Genomic DNA, 16154 nt, shown 5'->3' with positions numbered 1-16154 from the left:
AAATAATCCTCTTCTCCATGTTCCTCTAACACGTGTCTCTAGTCTGTCTACAAAACCCCCCAATGATGAGAAAAGTCCATCCTCTCTGTCCTCTGCCTGCTCCACTTTTCAGAAAGTGTCCTCAAACAGGCCGTTTGGAGATTTTCCCTTCATGACATCACAAAGGGCAGTAGCCCCTCCCCCAGGTGGGTGACACTCCCACAGGTGTTTGTTCTGCCCTCTGAGTCTGCCTTCTCACCGTAAACAATAGGACATGGAGCCAGAAAGCAGCGAGTACACCCGAGCCCTTCCAGAGAGGGGGCGTGGTCAGACACAGCTCATTTACATATTTAAAGCTACAGACACAGAAACAGCCTGTTCTGAGCAGGGCTGAAATAGAGGGGTTTATAGACATGATCAAATACAGGATCAGAGTGGACTTTTTGCAGACATGTTTTGAAGAAGCTCTGACACTTTAACTGGTTGATGAAGAGGAGATCATGTGACCTTTAACATTAAAGTGCAAAATATCCTAAAGCTTTGAAACAAAGTAACATTCATGCATCTTGAATAAGACTGTTAAAGGGTTAATAAGGCCTTAAAGGGAACAGAGACAAACAGAAAATAATATATATTCTCTAGTAAGAGGCCAAAAAACATTCATACTGAAAGTAAACCAGCCAGTCCAAAAACAGTGATTGTACTATCGATGATTCAAAGAAACCTCAGAGCACAACATTTTGTCCAAATGGTGAGAACCTCTGATCCGTCGAAGGCGTCAAATACACTTAGTGACTGTTCTTAAGCTCAAAGATCAACTCTGCAAGTGCATGAGGGGAAAAGGTTCCACATTTAAGACGCTTCATCAGTCATAAATCAGTGCATTTTAACGAATCACTGCTGTGAGTTCCTTTGATTTCAAGCACCTAATGGGAGAACCGTTCAGATCAGTTTGAGTGACAGCAGCTCCTCCGCACACACCTCGGCGATGGGCGGCCTCCAGTAACAGAAGGAGCTGAACTCCGGGCAGCTGAAGGTGGCGTTCTGCTGCGAACTCCTTAAAGGAAACACATGCTCGACCAGCTCGCTCAGCCGCCCATATCTGCGAAATGAAAACCAGCGCATGAGGGAACAATAAACGTTTGTCACACCAACAATGACTCCAGTGAGGTTTTCGAGACTTACGATGTTTTATTGCCTTTGGCTTGCTCGAGGATTAACTCCCCCTTGGGATTGACTGTGAATATCCGACACACGGGCACACCCACTTGCTTGTAGGCAAAGACGTCCTGAAACAAAGAACAATAAAGATCATTCTCCGAAAAAGAAAAAAAGTCCTTTTAAAGATGCAAGCTGTTAAAGAAAAACACAGCTCACATTTTCCCTGTTTCCAAACGCTGCGTAGAAGGGAAACGTGTTTGGAAAGAAGAGATTCTTGATGTCGGTGAGGCATTCGATCTTGAACTTCTCCGGCTTCTTCTCGATGACCTCTCTGTCCACAAATTTACAACAACAAAAAAAGAAGTAAATATTTAAACTTGTACCTCTTGTCGGGGCTCACGTTTCCTATTTTAATGAGTTTTGAAACTTTTCCTAGAGTGCCAGTGAGGGCTTTTTCATGGGCTTGAGTATCCTCGTTATAAGCCTTGACCCGGTTTTCATTATAATCAGGACATGGCGTTTCCATGACTTGGCAGAGGCGGAGGCTGCGCAGGTCGTCGGCAGCTGTCAGAAACCGAGGTTAGGCGTATACATGCCGGAGTATCCCGCTCTCTTTCTGAGTTCTCCAGCTACATGTCGCAAAATAGTTTTTCTCAAAATCAGGATGCGGGTTTATCCCGGTGTCTGAAATCGAAATATGACGAGTACACGCTCAAACACTAAAACAGGAGACTTAAAAACCCGATCAGACAGAAGAAATGTGTCCTGTCAGGCTTTGTTACCGGTGGAAGGCAGAGAAGAGGCTGCTGGGGGAGAGCATGAGGGGTCCTTGAGGGAGGAGGGTCCCCCTGTCGTTCACCCAGTGCAGATACCCTCTCGTCATGTCCGCCATGCCGATGGCTCGGGCCGAACAGTACAGGAACTTGTAACCATTCCTGTGGCAGAGACGATGTTTGTTGACGTGTTCAAACTTTTTTTTTTTTTGTTTCCTGCTGACAGAAACGTCATGTTGTTAAACAGTCTTACTCGTGCACTGAGTGGTAAAGCTTCGCGATTCCTTGATGAGTCCAGTCCTTCCCGAGCTGAGGCAGAATCTGACCAAACACGTCCGACCTGAAGAGAAGACGATCAGTCAAATGATTTAAAGGTCCAATAGTTAAGATATCGTCTGTATTAAATGATTAGGCTCTCTTCCTCTGTGATGTTTAGAATTTAGACTGCAGTACCCGTTTTCAACACTAGGCGTCAGAGTTACATACTGCTCCTTTAACACAAGAATTAGAGCTGAGAGCTAGTTTTTGTTTTTTGTTAAATCAACACTCTCCTAAAGGGCCGTGTGCTCAGACTGTCACGCACTTGGTGATGGTGCCATCGATGTCAGAGATGATGACTTTATCGTCCCAGTTCCAGAGGTAGATGGTTCCCTGGCAGCGACACGTCCCCTGGTACTGAGTGGTGATGCTGAAGGTGACGTCGTTTGGCCCCTCTCGTAGCTTCAGACTGGCCTGCAGGATGCAGAAAATGATCAAAATGTTTCTCCTGGCAGAACGCTCGGAGCCGATGCTGCTAGTTTATCTCCTCGGAGATTTTGACGTGTTATATATTTTTTTATCATTAGGTAAGGTCGCCTCAAACAGAAGCAGACCTCATAACTCAACTTAGGCTGAGATATCAGATTGAAGCTTCACATGTAAAGGTCATTGGGTTGCTACTACACGAATACAATCAAGTAATCCAACAAAACGATGCATCTTCTTTTGATTAATAAAGTTTCAGAGCAAGTCGCTGAGGTTAACCACAGGGAGGCATAAAAACAAAGCTTGTCTCACGATCTGATCAGATGACAGGCGGAGGGATTTCTTGTAGGAGTGACAGGGTGCTGCAGCACAGCTTTCACTTTGCACGTGCTCAGTCGGTTTCGGAGCAGGCGCCACAGCGTTCAGCTCTTTGGTCTCGTCGTCACTGGACCACTCCGCTGCTTTCTGCCTGGAGGCGAGAGGACAATCTGTCACTAACGCAGGGATGAGCTGACAAAACTCAGACAAAAATCATTTACAGCCACCAGAGGGCAGCAGATCTACGTGACTACTAGTAAACATGCAACTTCTTATTGCTTTGGGGTTTTTTTTACTTCTCGTTTATGAATCAAACGGAGGTCTTTCTTAGAATCATATCTAACAGAAAGCAGAAGTTAGTGAGTCATCAAGTATGAGCCCTGGTGGCTAACTAGCATGCTAATCCAGGCTCAGGGGGGCTTGTTTACACAACACTGCTTGTGTTGGTGTGTGACTGTGTTGTGAGGAAGCTGGAGTTTTGCTGCTGACTCACTGTGTTTCAGGGGCCCCGTGAGGGGCAGGGCTGTCGCTGCTCAGAGACTCCTGACGTCCTAACTTGGCCTCTGTTGACGACTAAAGACAGGAAGAGACACAAAGTTTTTTAACAAAACAAAGCAGCATGATATAAATGTGCTGTCACAAGTTAAAAGTCCTAATGAGAATGCAAAACAGGGTCGTAGTGGTTCTTAAAGGTCACATGATCTCCTCCTCTTCAGTTTAAATCAGTCTCAGAGCTCCTCTAAATGTGTGAAGTGTGTTGTTGTAAATCCACTCTGATCCTGTATTTGATCATGTCTATAAACCCCTCTATTTCAGCCCTGCTCAGAACAGGCTGTGTCTGTAGCTTTAAATATGTAAATGAGCTGTGTCTGGCCACGCCCCCTCTCTGGAAGGGCTCGGGTGTACTCGCTGCTTTCTGGCTCCATGTCCTATTGTTTACGGTGAGAAGGCAGACTCAGAGGGCAGAACAAACACCTAGCTGTGGGAGTGTCACCCACCTGGGGGAGGGGCTACTGCCCTTTGTGATGTCATGAAGGGGAAAATCTCCAAACGGCCTGTTTGAGCACACATTTTCTGAAAAGTGGAGCAGGCAGAAGACGGAGAGGATGGACTTTTCTCATAATCGGGGGGGTTTATAGACAGACTAGAGACACGTGGGGAAGTTGTTTTTTACGTAATATGTGACCTTTAAAGCATTTGGTAAACCTCTTCCTCATGTCTAGAATCTTTTGCAATGCAAAGTGACTCAGTCAGTGAGGGTTTCCCACTGAGCACGGACGTGTGACTCATGATATTACCTAAAGGCTTTAAGTCACACATTCAGTACCTGCTTCACGCTGCTCTTTCTCCAGAACCACCAGCGTCCAGACTTCTTGGGCATCTTCTCCTTCACCCAGGCCTCCTCTGTAGCCTGCGCTCACATCAATAATTCAACTGTAAACCAGTGTAATGTACAGCTGAAGTGAGACCTCACTCTAAACTCTCCAGAGAGAGAGAGAGGATACCTTTGGTAAGTTCTTCTGAAAAGCCTGCATGCTCAGAATCAGCGGCGCCGCCAGGGTCCAGTTATAATACCTGAGAAAGGATGAGTTTTTTAGCTGCTACATTCACATCCTGCAGCGACACGTCCGAGGAGTAACAGGAGGTCTCACCTGTTTGCAATTCTGACCACCATGTTGGGATTGTCGATCATCGCTGGATTCTCTGCAAAGTCATTGTAGCTGATGATGTGCTCCATGAATTTTTCTGAAACAAACAGAACAGGAAGTCCAGCTGACAAAATCAATCAAACATCCTTCATTCTCCATCGATAACATCTTAACAGATGTGCCGTGTGGAGCTGTGAAGCCGCTCAATCAAACGCTGAAATATTTCCTGAACACGGAAAACAAAAGTCTGTTTTTTTTTTTTTTGCACTCTAAAGAAGTTATTTGATTAATTCAGTCCAAAACTCCAACTTTACAAAAAGACTAATACAGTTGTTTTGAGACATTTTGAAAAATATAGGTCGGTCGCAATTAGACGCCCCTTTGCATTTCACGTTGCACAAGTCAGCAACACAAGAATTCAAGTTTCAATATGTGACAAAGAAAGACAGAATAAAGACGATCTGTCCGAGAATAAAGAAATAAACTGATCCTACTCTGCTGCTTGTGTTGGCTTTAGAGATAGAAATGTCTATCTATAAATGTTGAGATTATGAAAGTTGGTGTTTTCTTTTTCTCTTTCAATTTTCCCGGTATTTCGTTTGCTTTAAAAAGCTGCAGACACTCGGCTGGGTACCAGTGTGCACAAGTATTGTTTGAACATATTTAAAAGTGCGTCTCTGATTGAACCCTGAGGGTCATTTTAAGGAAGTTTTATTGTATGCAGAAAAAAGTTCCTCCTTTACTAACATGTAGAAACCAAAGTCGGCTTTCTACTCTCCATCCTTTTCTGTTTTCAGATCATTAAATCGACTGTCAACACATCATCTAAATGTTGTTACTGCCCGACGAGCTCTCAGGTTACCTTTGGAGATCTCGGAGTTCTCGCCAACGCCTCCGCACAGAGACAGCGTGACATCGGGAAGGTCGCCTGCAGAGTCCGACAGACACTCGGTGCCGCTGTCTGCTGCCGCGCTGCCCACAGACTGAGGCGACTGCGAGGACGAGCGCCTGCCCGTCTCCACCCAGAGTTTAGGATCCTGCTCGGACTCACTGGACACAGACGGAGCAGCCGTTCAGGGATCTTTCATGTGTACAAACTAAAAGTGGCTTTTAGTAAGAAGTATTCATTATGCATTATTGCATGTATGAAATGTGAGGTGCACGGGATGTGGTCCTCGCTGCAGCGGCCGAAGGTTGGAATCCAACCTCGATCCTCTGCTGCATGTCATCCTCTACTCTGTCCTTTCTATCCTTTATGAATGTAAACAAAAAATGTAATTTCTCCTGCTTCGTACCTCTTCGGGAAGTATCGGGCAACAACATCCGGTTCGAGTGCATTCAGGTCATCCAGGTAGATATCTTCAGGGCCCTGATGCTGGCTCCTCTTCCTCACACCTGGATGAGAGCAAGACAACACTCATGCTTAGAAATCACTTTTCTTCCCCACTTCCGTTTTTTTTTTTTGTTTTGTTTCTTCTCTAAACTCATGCATGTGCAGCTCCAGACGCTGAAAACAAACTCGAGGCCTAAAACAGTCACCACATCCTTCCTGTGAACATTTACTCAAAGAACATTTCAACCAAACTGTTCCGTCGAGTCACGTGACGCCGAGGCTCACTGACGACTTTCCCACGCTCTTTTAGACGAAGAACCTTGAACCTGTTCTGCCTATTTTAAAGTCCTGTTTGAACTTTAAGGTGTAAGGAGAAACACGTGTAACGAAAAGGCAAATTTTGAATTTCTGAGAGAAACTAAAAGATTCAGTTTTATTCCCTCCTCTCCTCCTGAGATCCATTTAAAGCACACAGTGACTCCAGATCTAAACCAAGACCTGCTTTGTTTTCACGTCATTACTCTGATGAGTTCATCTCTTTGCTCCCCTGATAGTGTAAAGATTTTTCACAGATATTCATGGTCGTGGTCTGGACGCGGTCTCTGAGCACTCGGTTGGTGTGGACCGGACTACAACACGAGCGTCAGGTTTTAAAGTCGTGTGTGGATGAAAGTCAATCAAAATTCGTGTTGTTTCCGTTAAGAGCAATAATCTGAAGAAACAATAATGGATAATCACCTCTCCTCTTGTTCGGGGAGTCGGTCGGCTTGGAGGTTTTTGCGTCGGGATGAATTTCGGTGGCGTCTCCGGCCGTGTTCGTTCCTCCGCCGGCAGCAGAGCCGCTGTCCCTGCGGCCGGGAGGGGAAGACTTCCACCTGGTCTTGAGTTCCACCTTGGTGCTGAGGTCAGTTGGTTCGGAGGTAGAAGTGCTTGGCTTTAAATCAGAAAGGCCTGTCCTGGTGATGCTCGCCTCAGGGCGCTGTGCTTCGTAGCCGCACTGATCGGCTGTGGCGGTCCGAGGCTCCGGCTTCACAATGCTGCAAACTGGACCTGCAGCCCTCCCTCCTTCTCTGGACTCTTCGTCCATGGCGTCTGCGCTCAGGATGACCCTGAAGTGCGTGCTCTCCGAGGGAGTGATCGTCAGCGGTTTGGGCTCCAGTTTGTCCTTTTTGTTGACCTGGATGAGAGAACAGCACAAACACGTCTCAAACACAGCTCGCGTGTATCTCTGGAGATGTTTTCGATTTGACCGGTCCAGATTGGCGCCTCACCCTGGTGGACTCAGGGAACTCTCCCCAGCTCCACTGCATGTGGGACTCGGCCCTGAGCATGCTCTCTGCCGGCTTCACCATCAGCTCCGAGTCGCTCTTTGTTGACGAGGCATCGGACATGCTGTAAACAAACGGGAGACATTTGTTGGACTGTTTTGATGAAGCTGACGGGACTCGTTGTCCCTGTGTTTGTAAATATTTGCATACTTATTGCAGGGGGACCAGTCTCCGTCAGAGAAAGGGTAGCTGTCCCATTCGAGGGCGGTCAGGGGGGAGTGCTGCCTGTGGTCCACGTTTTCCTTCATCATGCAGAGCGAAGACGGCCTGAAGACAAAATACATATAAACAAACAAACAGACAAACAAACAGAAAGCAGCTCTGCTCTGAGTGTTTCCTTACCGGCCCGTGTGCACGTTGGGCTCCTCGTCTGAACTCTGCTCACACAGCTCCACCTCCCCTCCGACAGCTGCTGCCTGCTCCTCTTTGCGCGGCTCCGCCTTGTGCTTCCTCCTGCGTCTCTTCCTCTTCTTCACAGCGGCGCCGGAGCAGCTTTGAAGACTTCCAGGGGCCGCGTCTTCGGGGCCGAGACACTGGCCGGTCTCTGCCGCAGAACCACCACCACATCTGGGCTCTCTGCTCCAGAACAGAGCCTCGTCCGTGGGGATGGGCGAGGTCACCAGGTGGGCCGGGACCACCTCCTGTTTACAGTTGCACTCGTTTACTGATGAACGCTGACGTCGGCATTCGGACATTTATTTAGTGTCTGGTTCTGTTCGTGACTCACGTTGTGCTGCTCCGTCTCCTGGACGAAAAAGGCCTCGCCGTTGTCTCCGAGCTTCATGTGGAGCTCCACAGGCTCTCCGTTGATTTCTATATCAATCTGCGAAACCAAACACAACAAGCCCGGGATAAATACAGTGCACAATGCTTCACTGTGTTTCCTTCCGACACTAAAACAACCTCGGCGTAAACAGGAAAGTGTGCCACAGATTGACCTGAAGAATTAGAGTTAAGCCACGGGGAAAAAATAAAGAACAGCTTGTGCCGCTGTTGGCTGTTTCTCTCCTGTTATTGAAACAAACAAACATCATCAGGGGAGGTCAGAGGTCAACGGAGACCCTCCTCATGTTGTCTGAGGCCGAGGTCATGTGACACGCAGGCTGCTCTATGACACTTGAACCGTCCGCCTCGCCGCTAAGCTCGTAAAGACTTAGGGGCTTCTCTCGGAGACGGCGTCTGAATGGGAGGAAAGTTTACAAGCTTTCAATAAGTGGCTAAATTGAGCTTTAGCTCGTGCATCCCGCATAAGTGGTCAGCTGACAACTGCAGTACGCAGAGTCCAAGAATAGACGGCGAAGGGCCGCGTGCACTCGTGAGGAGCAGAGTGGACTGGATGGGAATGTTCGGAGAGGTTCTTCGAAGGACAGAGGAGGAGGCACTCGCTCGTCTCTGCGTGTTCGCTAAAAGCTCTCCCTGTCACAGCTTCCCTCTGTGCACTGTGGGAACTCACCACCTTCTCCCTGGAGCGCAGCACCCCCAGCTTTCCGAAGCGGACGTGGAACGGGGAGCACTGGAACGTCCCGTCCGGCTGCCGTACCACGATCACGTCGATGCAGCCCGACAGGGTGGCCTGATTGATCCCCTTATACAGCTCCTTCACTGTGACCAGCACCTGGCCCGCCAGCTGCCCCACGTAGTTCATGGTGTCCACCTGTCGGGGGGGGGGAAGAATCAGCCTTCGTTAACACGCTACACCTGATCTGCTCACTTCTCTTTGTGGGCCGGCGTCCTACATGAATAGTCTGCGATGCAAGCCGGTCCCTGAACACAGCGGCTCTGTCCTCATTTCCTCCCGAGCTGATGGAGACGAAATCAGGCCGTCGACTGCAGCGTTCATATCAAGTCAGCACGGCCCGCTTCATGAGGTTTTTAAACGCAGCCGTCATTCAGGTGCTGAGTCATTAAAAAAGACTGAACACTCCAGAAGAGAGTCTTTGTGTATCATGTCTCGGTGTTTTTATTGGTGACTCAGCGCTTTATGTGTCACGGGTCGAAGGTCAAGTAAACATTGCCGTGCTCTCGTGTCACGCTGACTCGAACTGATCTCCTGATTTGAACTTTTTGCTCTCTGATCTGATCTCGGATTCACTCCGACAAAGTCGTCGAGATGACAGCGACGCGCTCGGACCGCCGCCGAAATCAGATCAGTCGTTTTGATTGGGTTAGAAACCGATCAGGGGTTAAAGACGGGGGTTGAGATTACAGCTGTGCTCGGATTAGGATGAAATCAGGGTCAGGTTCAGAGTACAGACGCGGACCAACACTTTTCCAAAGTGACACACACACACACACACACACACACACACACACACACTCACACGGTTCCAACAAAATCCCTCCCTGTGTGTATTCAAACGGCGAGCATGCACGGTCACTCACCAGAGTCCACGGGGACTTCAGGTGCTGGTCGGGCGACCTCCCTGAGAGCTGAACCCCGGCCCCCTTCATGCAGCCTCCTGCTGCTGCACACAAACCTTTCTCCCCCCTCTGATGAAGTGACCCAGGCCTGAGCGCTAAAACCCCTTACATAACCCCTCTTAGCAGCAGCAGCAGCCCCAAATACCACCGACCTGAACGTCTCGGCAAGTAAACAGCAGGAGGAAAGCTTCTTTATCGAACCCTCATCGATGAGCAGAAAGCTGCCGACTGAACACGTCGACATGCTCATACCTTCCCCTGGGATTAAAACCACATCGATGAGGATGTGATCTGTGTTTGAATAGGATCAGCTGGGGTTGTAAATAAGTCACGGCTCGAGGCCTGTGTGCACGCCGTCTACTTTGTGTTTTAACAAATGAAGCCCTGAGCACTGCAGGAGTCTCTGTTAAACAAACAAATCAAATCAGACAATCAGATGTTTTTGTTTCACGTTGTTTCTTAAAGCTGACACTCCTGATCCTCTTTGACAGACGCGTTGGTCAGGGTTACTTGCTTTAAAGGTGCAGTGACACACGCTGATAATAATACTGTTTACACTCTGCCTCTATTATCAGCTCCTCCAAACCGCAGCGCATAAACACTGTGTGCACGACTCCCACAGATCCTCCAGCAGCAGAGTGTGATGCCTTCACTGGCTCCCAGCACGCTTCAGCATAGACTTCTATTCAAGGTCGCAGTGTTTGTTTTGACTCCTCAGCCCGTACTGGACCGTGTAGGTCATGTGACCTCGCCCTGTTTTCCCCCCCTTAGTTTACAATATGTACACATAGTTTAGTTTGTCCTCCTAAATAAAATAATGCCAACAGTATTTGGTACCAACTAAAATCCATAATTATACAATCTGGGATATTATTTCTAGGATCCGTCTTTACAAGAGGTCAAGAGGTGTGTTCTTCTGCAATTGTTGATGACACCGACTGAAAGTCAGAAATGAGCTGACGAGTTCACGTTTGTTTAATTCCACGGAGTGATCTCACGCCATGTCAGCAGGTGGTTTATTGGAACGCAAAGACGACGGGCCTGATACGTCAATCCGACACTCGACTGCCTCAGCTCCAGCTGAAGTTTGAAGCCGTCTCTCGCTGAACAAAGACCAGGGAGGAAGTGGATCTAGATCGGAGACCTCGGATAACTACTGTTTCCAATGTCAACAAACAAACGAGAAAGCTTCACTTTCATTCACAGGAACCCAACTGTAACGATGTCACAGATCCAGTCTAAGCTTCCCTGTAGGTGAATAAAGTGAAGTGGTTTCTGTGGATAGAGACAAAGGTGACGATGACGTCTCTTTTTGTCCCACTTGGTGCTTCATGATCAAATCGCCCCCCGTGCATGAACACAAATCTCCTGACCAGGACTCATCGAGGACGCTCTGGCTGGACCTTAAGAAGGTGTTAATCCTGCTAACAGGATTAGTCCCAATCCAGCTTTCACTGGCCCGGCACGTTTGTCCCGCTCACACCGAAGTGTCCAACGTGATGTTCGCTTGTTTTAACTACACTTGTTTGTCCACTGAGTCTGCAGGTGCACGCTCTCACGGACCAATCAAACGCAGCGATGAGGACTCAGCTGGATCCATATCTCACAGGTGCTACAGTCCTCTGATTGGTGGACTGATCAGTCAAAACAACAACACTGTTATTTAAAACACCATTAGAAAGAGAAGGTTTAGAACCCCCAGACCATAAGATAAGTACTTTATTGATTTATTGATGTATTAGTTATCACATATTGTGGTGACTGTTGACCTTTAGTATATGGATGATTATGCTCTCTGGGAGTAAACATCAACATTCACTGGTTATTGAAGCACATAGCACGATGCTGTCCGGTGTTACAGTAATATCACGTCTAGTTTCACTATTGAGATACAGCAGACCTGCACTGATAGACCTCATAAAGAGAAGGAAACAAAGTCACGTGATTAAACCTGCTTAGAGGTCTTTTAAAGACAAAACATGCTGACTCGTAAAGTTTGAGATGTTTCCATAACTGAAGAGAAATCTGCGCGCGACTCCCTGACGTCTTCAGGTAAATGTTCGCCATAAAAAAAAAATAAAATAAAATAATAATAATAAAAACCTGTGAGGCGTTCAGTGACTCCTCGGTACAGACAGAACCGACATGCAGGTCAACAAACATGTACATAATTATTTGTGTTATAACGCTTTCAGTATCAGCGCAGGACTCAACCCCGCTGCTGCATCAACCCTCACAAGATTCACTGTCGGCTTTTCTTTTTTTTTTTACAACACACAGAAACAACACAGACACGATATAATTGTTATTTTTTTTATGATTTAAATCTCATAAATGAAGATAAAATCCTCCTACCTGATGGAGTAGAGAGACTCGCCCGCAGGCAGTCGCACCTTCATTCACTTCCTCTGCCGGTACTTTGTTTGAGTTCTCTCTCTCTCTCTCTCTCTCTCTCTCTCTCTCTCTCTCTCTCTCTCTCTCTCTCTCTCTCTCTCTCTCTCTCTCTCTCTCTCTCTCTCTCTCTCTCTCTCTCTCTCTCTCTCTCTCTCTCTGATCACGTGACGCGGTAGCGCCGAGGCGGCACGTGATCACAGCGCAGCAGGACGTTTGACGAGGTGCTTTATTTATTACAGGTAATAATGGGTTTTACGGGGTTTCACGGAGCATTTTAAAGGTGACACGATGCAATCTAGAATCTGTCTGTAAAGGTAAACAGGATGTGGGACCTCTGGGACCTTACAATGAGAGGCAGGGGGGTGTCAAGCCTTTATGGGGGTTCACAAAAACAAGATTTGTGTTTTTCAGAGTCACCATTTAAAGTAATGAAAAAATACGGGACACATTTCCAGTCCACATGACTCGTCTTATTTTTATTTACCTTTTAATAAAACAAAAATAATGTTCCACTATCAGCCTTTGCGAGAAAAAAATGGTTGGTTTTAATATAAGCCACACTTGTGAGGTTTTGGGTCAGACCTCTTCATATCTTTTCTTAAATTAATTTTATTTGAATCATTGTTAATTGAAGATATTTTAAGTTTGGATCATTTAAGTGATTTTTAAATGTTTTAATTCTTTCCTCTGTCATGATGCTTTTTGACGTCTGAGTGAAGCACTTTGCCTTGTGGTTGATTAGAAATAAATGTGCCTCGCCTTTTAACAACTGGTTACTTTAAAGATTGAGATTTTAAAAAAAGGAAAAACAACAGGAGAGTCAACAAAGATAAAAAAGAATCGGCAGATGAACTTGGCTTTCTTTTTATCAGACATAAGATTTCATGTGGAATTCACAAGAACCAATCATAACGTCTGTATTGGACCATTTTGTTTTCAAAACTGAGGTGAAGTACAGTAAAACAATAGAAATTCATTTTCCACTCTCTGCATTTTGAGGTCAGAGATCTTAATTTGGTTTTGGGATGTTTCAAGGATTTGCTCCAGGACAGTTTTGCAGGGCGGATATTTGGCAATAAATGAACCTGGATCCTCGGCCAAAAACAAAGCACAGCTCTTCTGTCTCATGAATAAATGTATGCAGGAACATACGGCATGTACCATCCGCTAGCACTGTAGAGGAAGTCAAAAGTTTACTTCTGATTTAAACATAAGCTATAAGGCTATACTGAATTTGTATGCCTGGATTTCCTTGAGAGTTTTCTGCTCTGATTTCCCCATTTTTCAGTTCTTACCATGATTTTTTTTTACAGTTTTTTCTTGTTTATTTTCCAGTGGAGTCAGAGAGTTTTGCGATCTCTCTGTTTGTAAAGTGGCTTTATAGTGTTTGTGAAGTCCCTAAAAAGTGTGAATGTGACGGTGTGAAAGCGCTTTGAGTCGTCAGGAGACAAAACAAGCTCAAGTCCTTTTTATTCGCCGTTGTATACAGTGGGTCCCATATTTACTCAAAGACAGTAATAATGAAAATAACAACGTAAGAAGGATGCAGGAAAACGACATCATATCGTTCTGTGAATTGTCGTGTGCGTGACAATCAAACCAATTAGCATGTCGTTAATATGAACAAGTACACGTCTACTGGAAACACGGCAAAAAGACGCTAAAATCCCACGCCAACTTTGTAACATACATGTGAGAACTCGATGCTTTTCAACAAATTAGATTCAGTGTTTCAGGCTGTTTCAACGACGGGTTCAGGCTCCTCCTCCGTGGCTTCAGGCTGCTCAGGGGCATCTGATTGGTCAGGCGCCAAAAGCGGGTCAGCGACTTCCTCTGCATCCCGTGTTTGCTCTGAATCTGTAGCTTTGGGTTCTTCTGAAGCGACGACTGCGACGACCTCGTCTTCTTTCTGCACTTCAGGCTCCCCGCTGATTGTGACGTTTTCCATCGGCTGGATTTTTGTCACGGATTCTGCGAGACGATACGTAAATTAACAAACAAGAAGAAACTGTGAAGTCTCTGTCTTTTGCTTGCACCCTCGTACCCTTCCGCTTCTGCGTTTTGGCGCCGGTGCCCGGGGATTTCATCTTTTCTTTTGGGGTATTTGGGCCAAACACCACATTTCCTTCTGCATCCGTCATATAAGAGGTCACCCCCAAGTCAGGCGTTCCCTCTATGATGTCCAGCTAAGACGACAAACACCAGAATTAGAGGTCACCATGTAAGACAGCTCTTTCCTACTTACTACCACACCATCCAATGAATGATGTCTACTACTTACCGAGAAGGTGCAGTGAGCTCAGAAACACTTTAATATGAAGCCAGTCTGTCCCAATCAGTGTTCATCTATTACATATATTTAACTTATTTTGACTCTTTGTCATCAAACCCGATATTTAAAAAAGGATTTAGGTTTAAAACACAAATAATGTGTTACCTCAAAGAACTCATGATTTTCGTTCGCTAGATACTGAAAGCAACATCTTTGTTCATTTAATCAGATTTGATTTTCTTCTCTCCAAGGAAATCACAACTGTTCTTTCAAATTATCCGGGACGTTGTGTTTGGGAAACTTTCAATGAAATGTCAAAAACGTTTGTCCGATATTTTCGTCCAAAATTTTCATCAACTCTCTCCGGAGTTGTTGTTTCTGAAAGTTTGCCTGATTTTTTTTAATTTTTAGGAAGTTACAGGCTAAAAAATCAGGAATGTTTGGAAACTGTCGTGACGTTTCAGAAGTTTTTATTACAATTTGAGGTATTTTAGGAATGTTTCATTTAAAAAAAAAGTATATATATATATATATTAAAAGGGATTTCTTGGTGGAAATTTTGTTGAAACTGTCATTGAAATTTTGAAAAATAATTTCAGCTAACTTAATTTCAGCTAGCTTAAATTGGCTAATGAAATCAGATACGAAGAAATTTTGAATGCAAATATTTGGGAGTTGTCCCGAACTGAAATTGGATAATTTTACTGAAAACGTTTACTAAGAATCTCACCGAGGGGAATTGCAACAGGAGTTTTCTGAAATTAAGGGAAATCTGCCCATCATTTTCAAAAACAGCTTCCTGTTTCTGCTTTAGTCCTTTGCTAATTGTTTTGCATCCTTCGTTTGTGTAAAATTCCAATTAAAACCTTCTCTGATCCTGAATTCTCGGGAACTTCAAAACTTCCAGGTACATGTGGAAAGTTGCATCCACAAACTCATTTTTGGAATTTTCACGTGTTTTTTTTTTTTTTTCGTAAAATTGAGAAAATTATATTTGGGAATTTTTAACAGGAATCTTTCCCACAATGTAAATTCAGCAATTTTTCTGAAACTCTCGAGATTAATTGTGAACTTTCTTTGGAATTTTGAATAAAAATCTTCAGAAATGTTCACCCGGAATTTTCATCAAGAATTTAAGAAAATTGTCAGGAATATTCATCATGAATTTTGGGAGAGATTTTTCATCAGGAATTTTCTGAAAATTTGGAACATTGCACTGGGAATTTTCATGAACATTGCGCTGGGAATTTTCATGGACAATTTTCAAGGATTATATTTCTTTGGGATCTTTCTTTAAAGTGTATGTTTTTTTTTGGTTTTTTTCAGTTTTCAGAAACTGTCAGGAATTTTCACCAGAAATTTCTGAAATTTTAATGAATCTTCTGGAAACTTTCAGGAATCTTCTGAAACCTTCAGGAATTTCTAACTGCAAGGAAACCTTTGAAGCTTAAAATCATTATTTTTAGTGAGATTTCTTTGGGACAGAAAAACATGATGGTGGACGTTTGTGACCAGACAACAAGAGGAAACATTAGTGTTCGGACATTTACATTCAGGGAAGGTTGATTTTTTTTTTTGCTCTGTGTTTGTGCTCTTACAGGGTGAGTTTGGGGGTTACAGTACAGAGAGAGGGGTTGTGTCCATGCTGGTGCTTCATCCAATACCACAGAAAATTCCCAACTGGGAGTGAACCAGGTAACTGAAACCAGAGAGGGAATCGTGACGAGTTGAAGGTTCAAACCAAAGTGAGACAACTCAAAGAGGAAGAGGCGGAGGAGGAAG

The 16154-nt window shown here is 45.1% G+C and overlaps 1 protein-coding gene across 1 annotated transcript; it reads right to left on the bottom strand.

Annotated features, from left to right (window-relative positions):
- Positions 1 to 66: 66 nt before the first annotated feature.
- LOC306834894 (phosphatidate phosphatase LPIN2-like) lies at positions 67 to 9926 on the bottom strand. The gene is made up of 20 exons (XM_079361170.1): positions 9668 to 9926; positions 8739 to 8939; positions 8013 to 8108; positions 7628 to 7926; positions 7436 to 7552; positions 7229 to 7349; positions 6696 to 7134; positions 5920 to 6019; positions 5487 to 5674; positions 4628 to 4721; positions 4481 to 4550; positions 4303 to 4386; positions 3469 to 3548; positions 2970 to 3126; positions 2497 to 2645; positions 2167 to 2253; positions 1923 to 2075; positions 1357 to 1471; positions 1165 to 1268; positions 67 to 1081 (listed from the first exon to the last, which is right to left on the bottom strand). Exons 1-20 carry the CDS (start codon positions 9734 to 9736, stop codon positions 922 to 924), a joined length of 2883 nt encoding a protein of 960 aa, XP_079217296.1. The 5' UTR covers positions 9737 to 9926; the 3' UTR covers positions 67 to 921.
- Positions 9927 to 16154: the final 6228 nt, after the last annotated feature.

The sequence above is a fragment of the Symphodus melops genome (genome assembly GCF_947650265.1).
Source record: "Symphodus melops genome assembly, chromosome: 14".
Taxonomy (NCBI): Eukaryota; Metazoa; Chordata; class Actinopteri; order Labriformes; family Labridae; genus Symphodus; species Symphodus melops.
This window is presented reverse-complemented; position numbering and strand designations above follow the sequence as displayed.

What these genes read in the sequence shown, in the direction of transcription:
- LOC306834894 (XM_079361170.1), bottom strand. Translation starts at nt 9,736, where the DNA reads ATGAAGGGGGCCGGGGTTCAGCTCTCAGGGAGGTCGCCCGACCAGCAC. An exon ending in GCCTGTCATCTGATCAGATC is followed by an intron (nt 2,646 to 2,969) that starts GTGAGACAAGCT and finishes TGCATCCTGCAG; the next exon opens with GCCAGTCTGAAGCTACGAGA. An exon ending in GCCAAAGGCAATAAAACATC is followed by an intron (nt 1,082 to 1,164) that starts GTAAGTCTCGAA and finishes TTCATTTCGCAG; the next exon opens with ATATGGGCGGCTGAGCGAGC.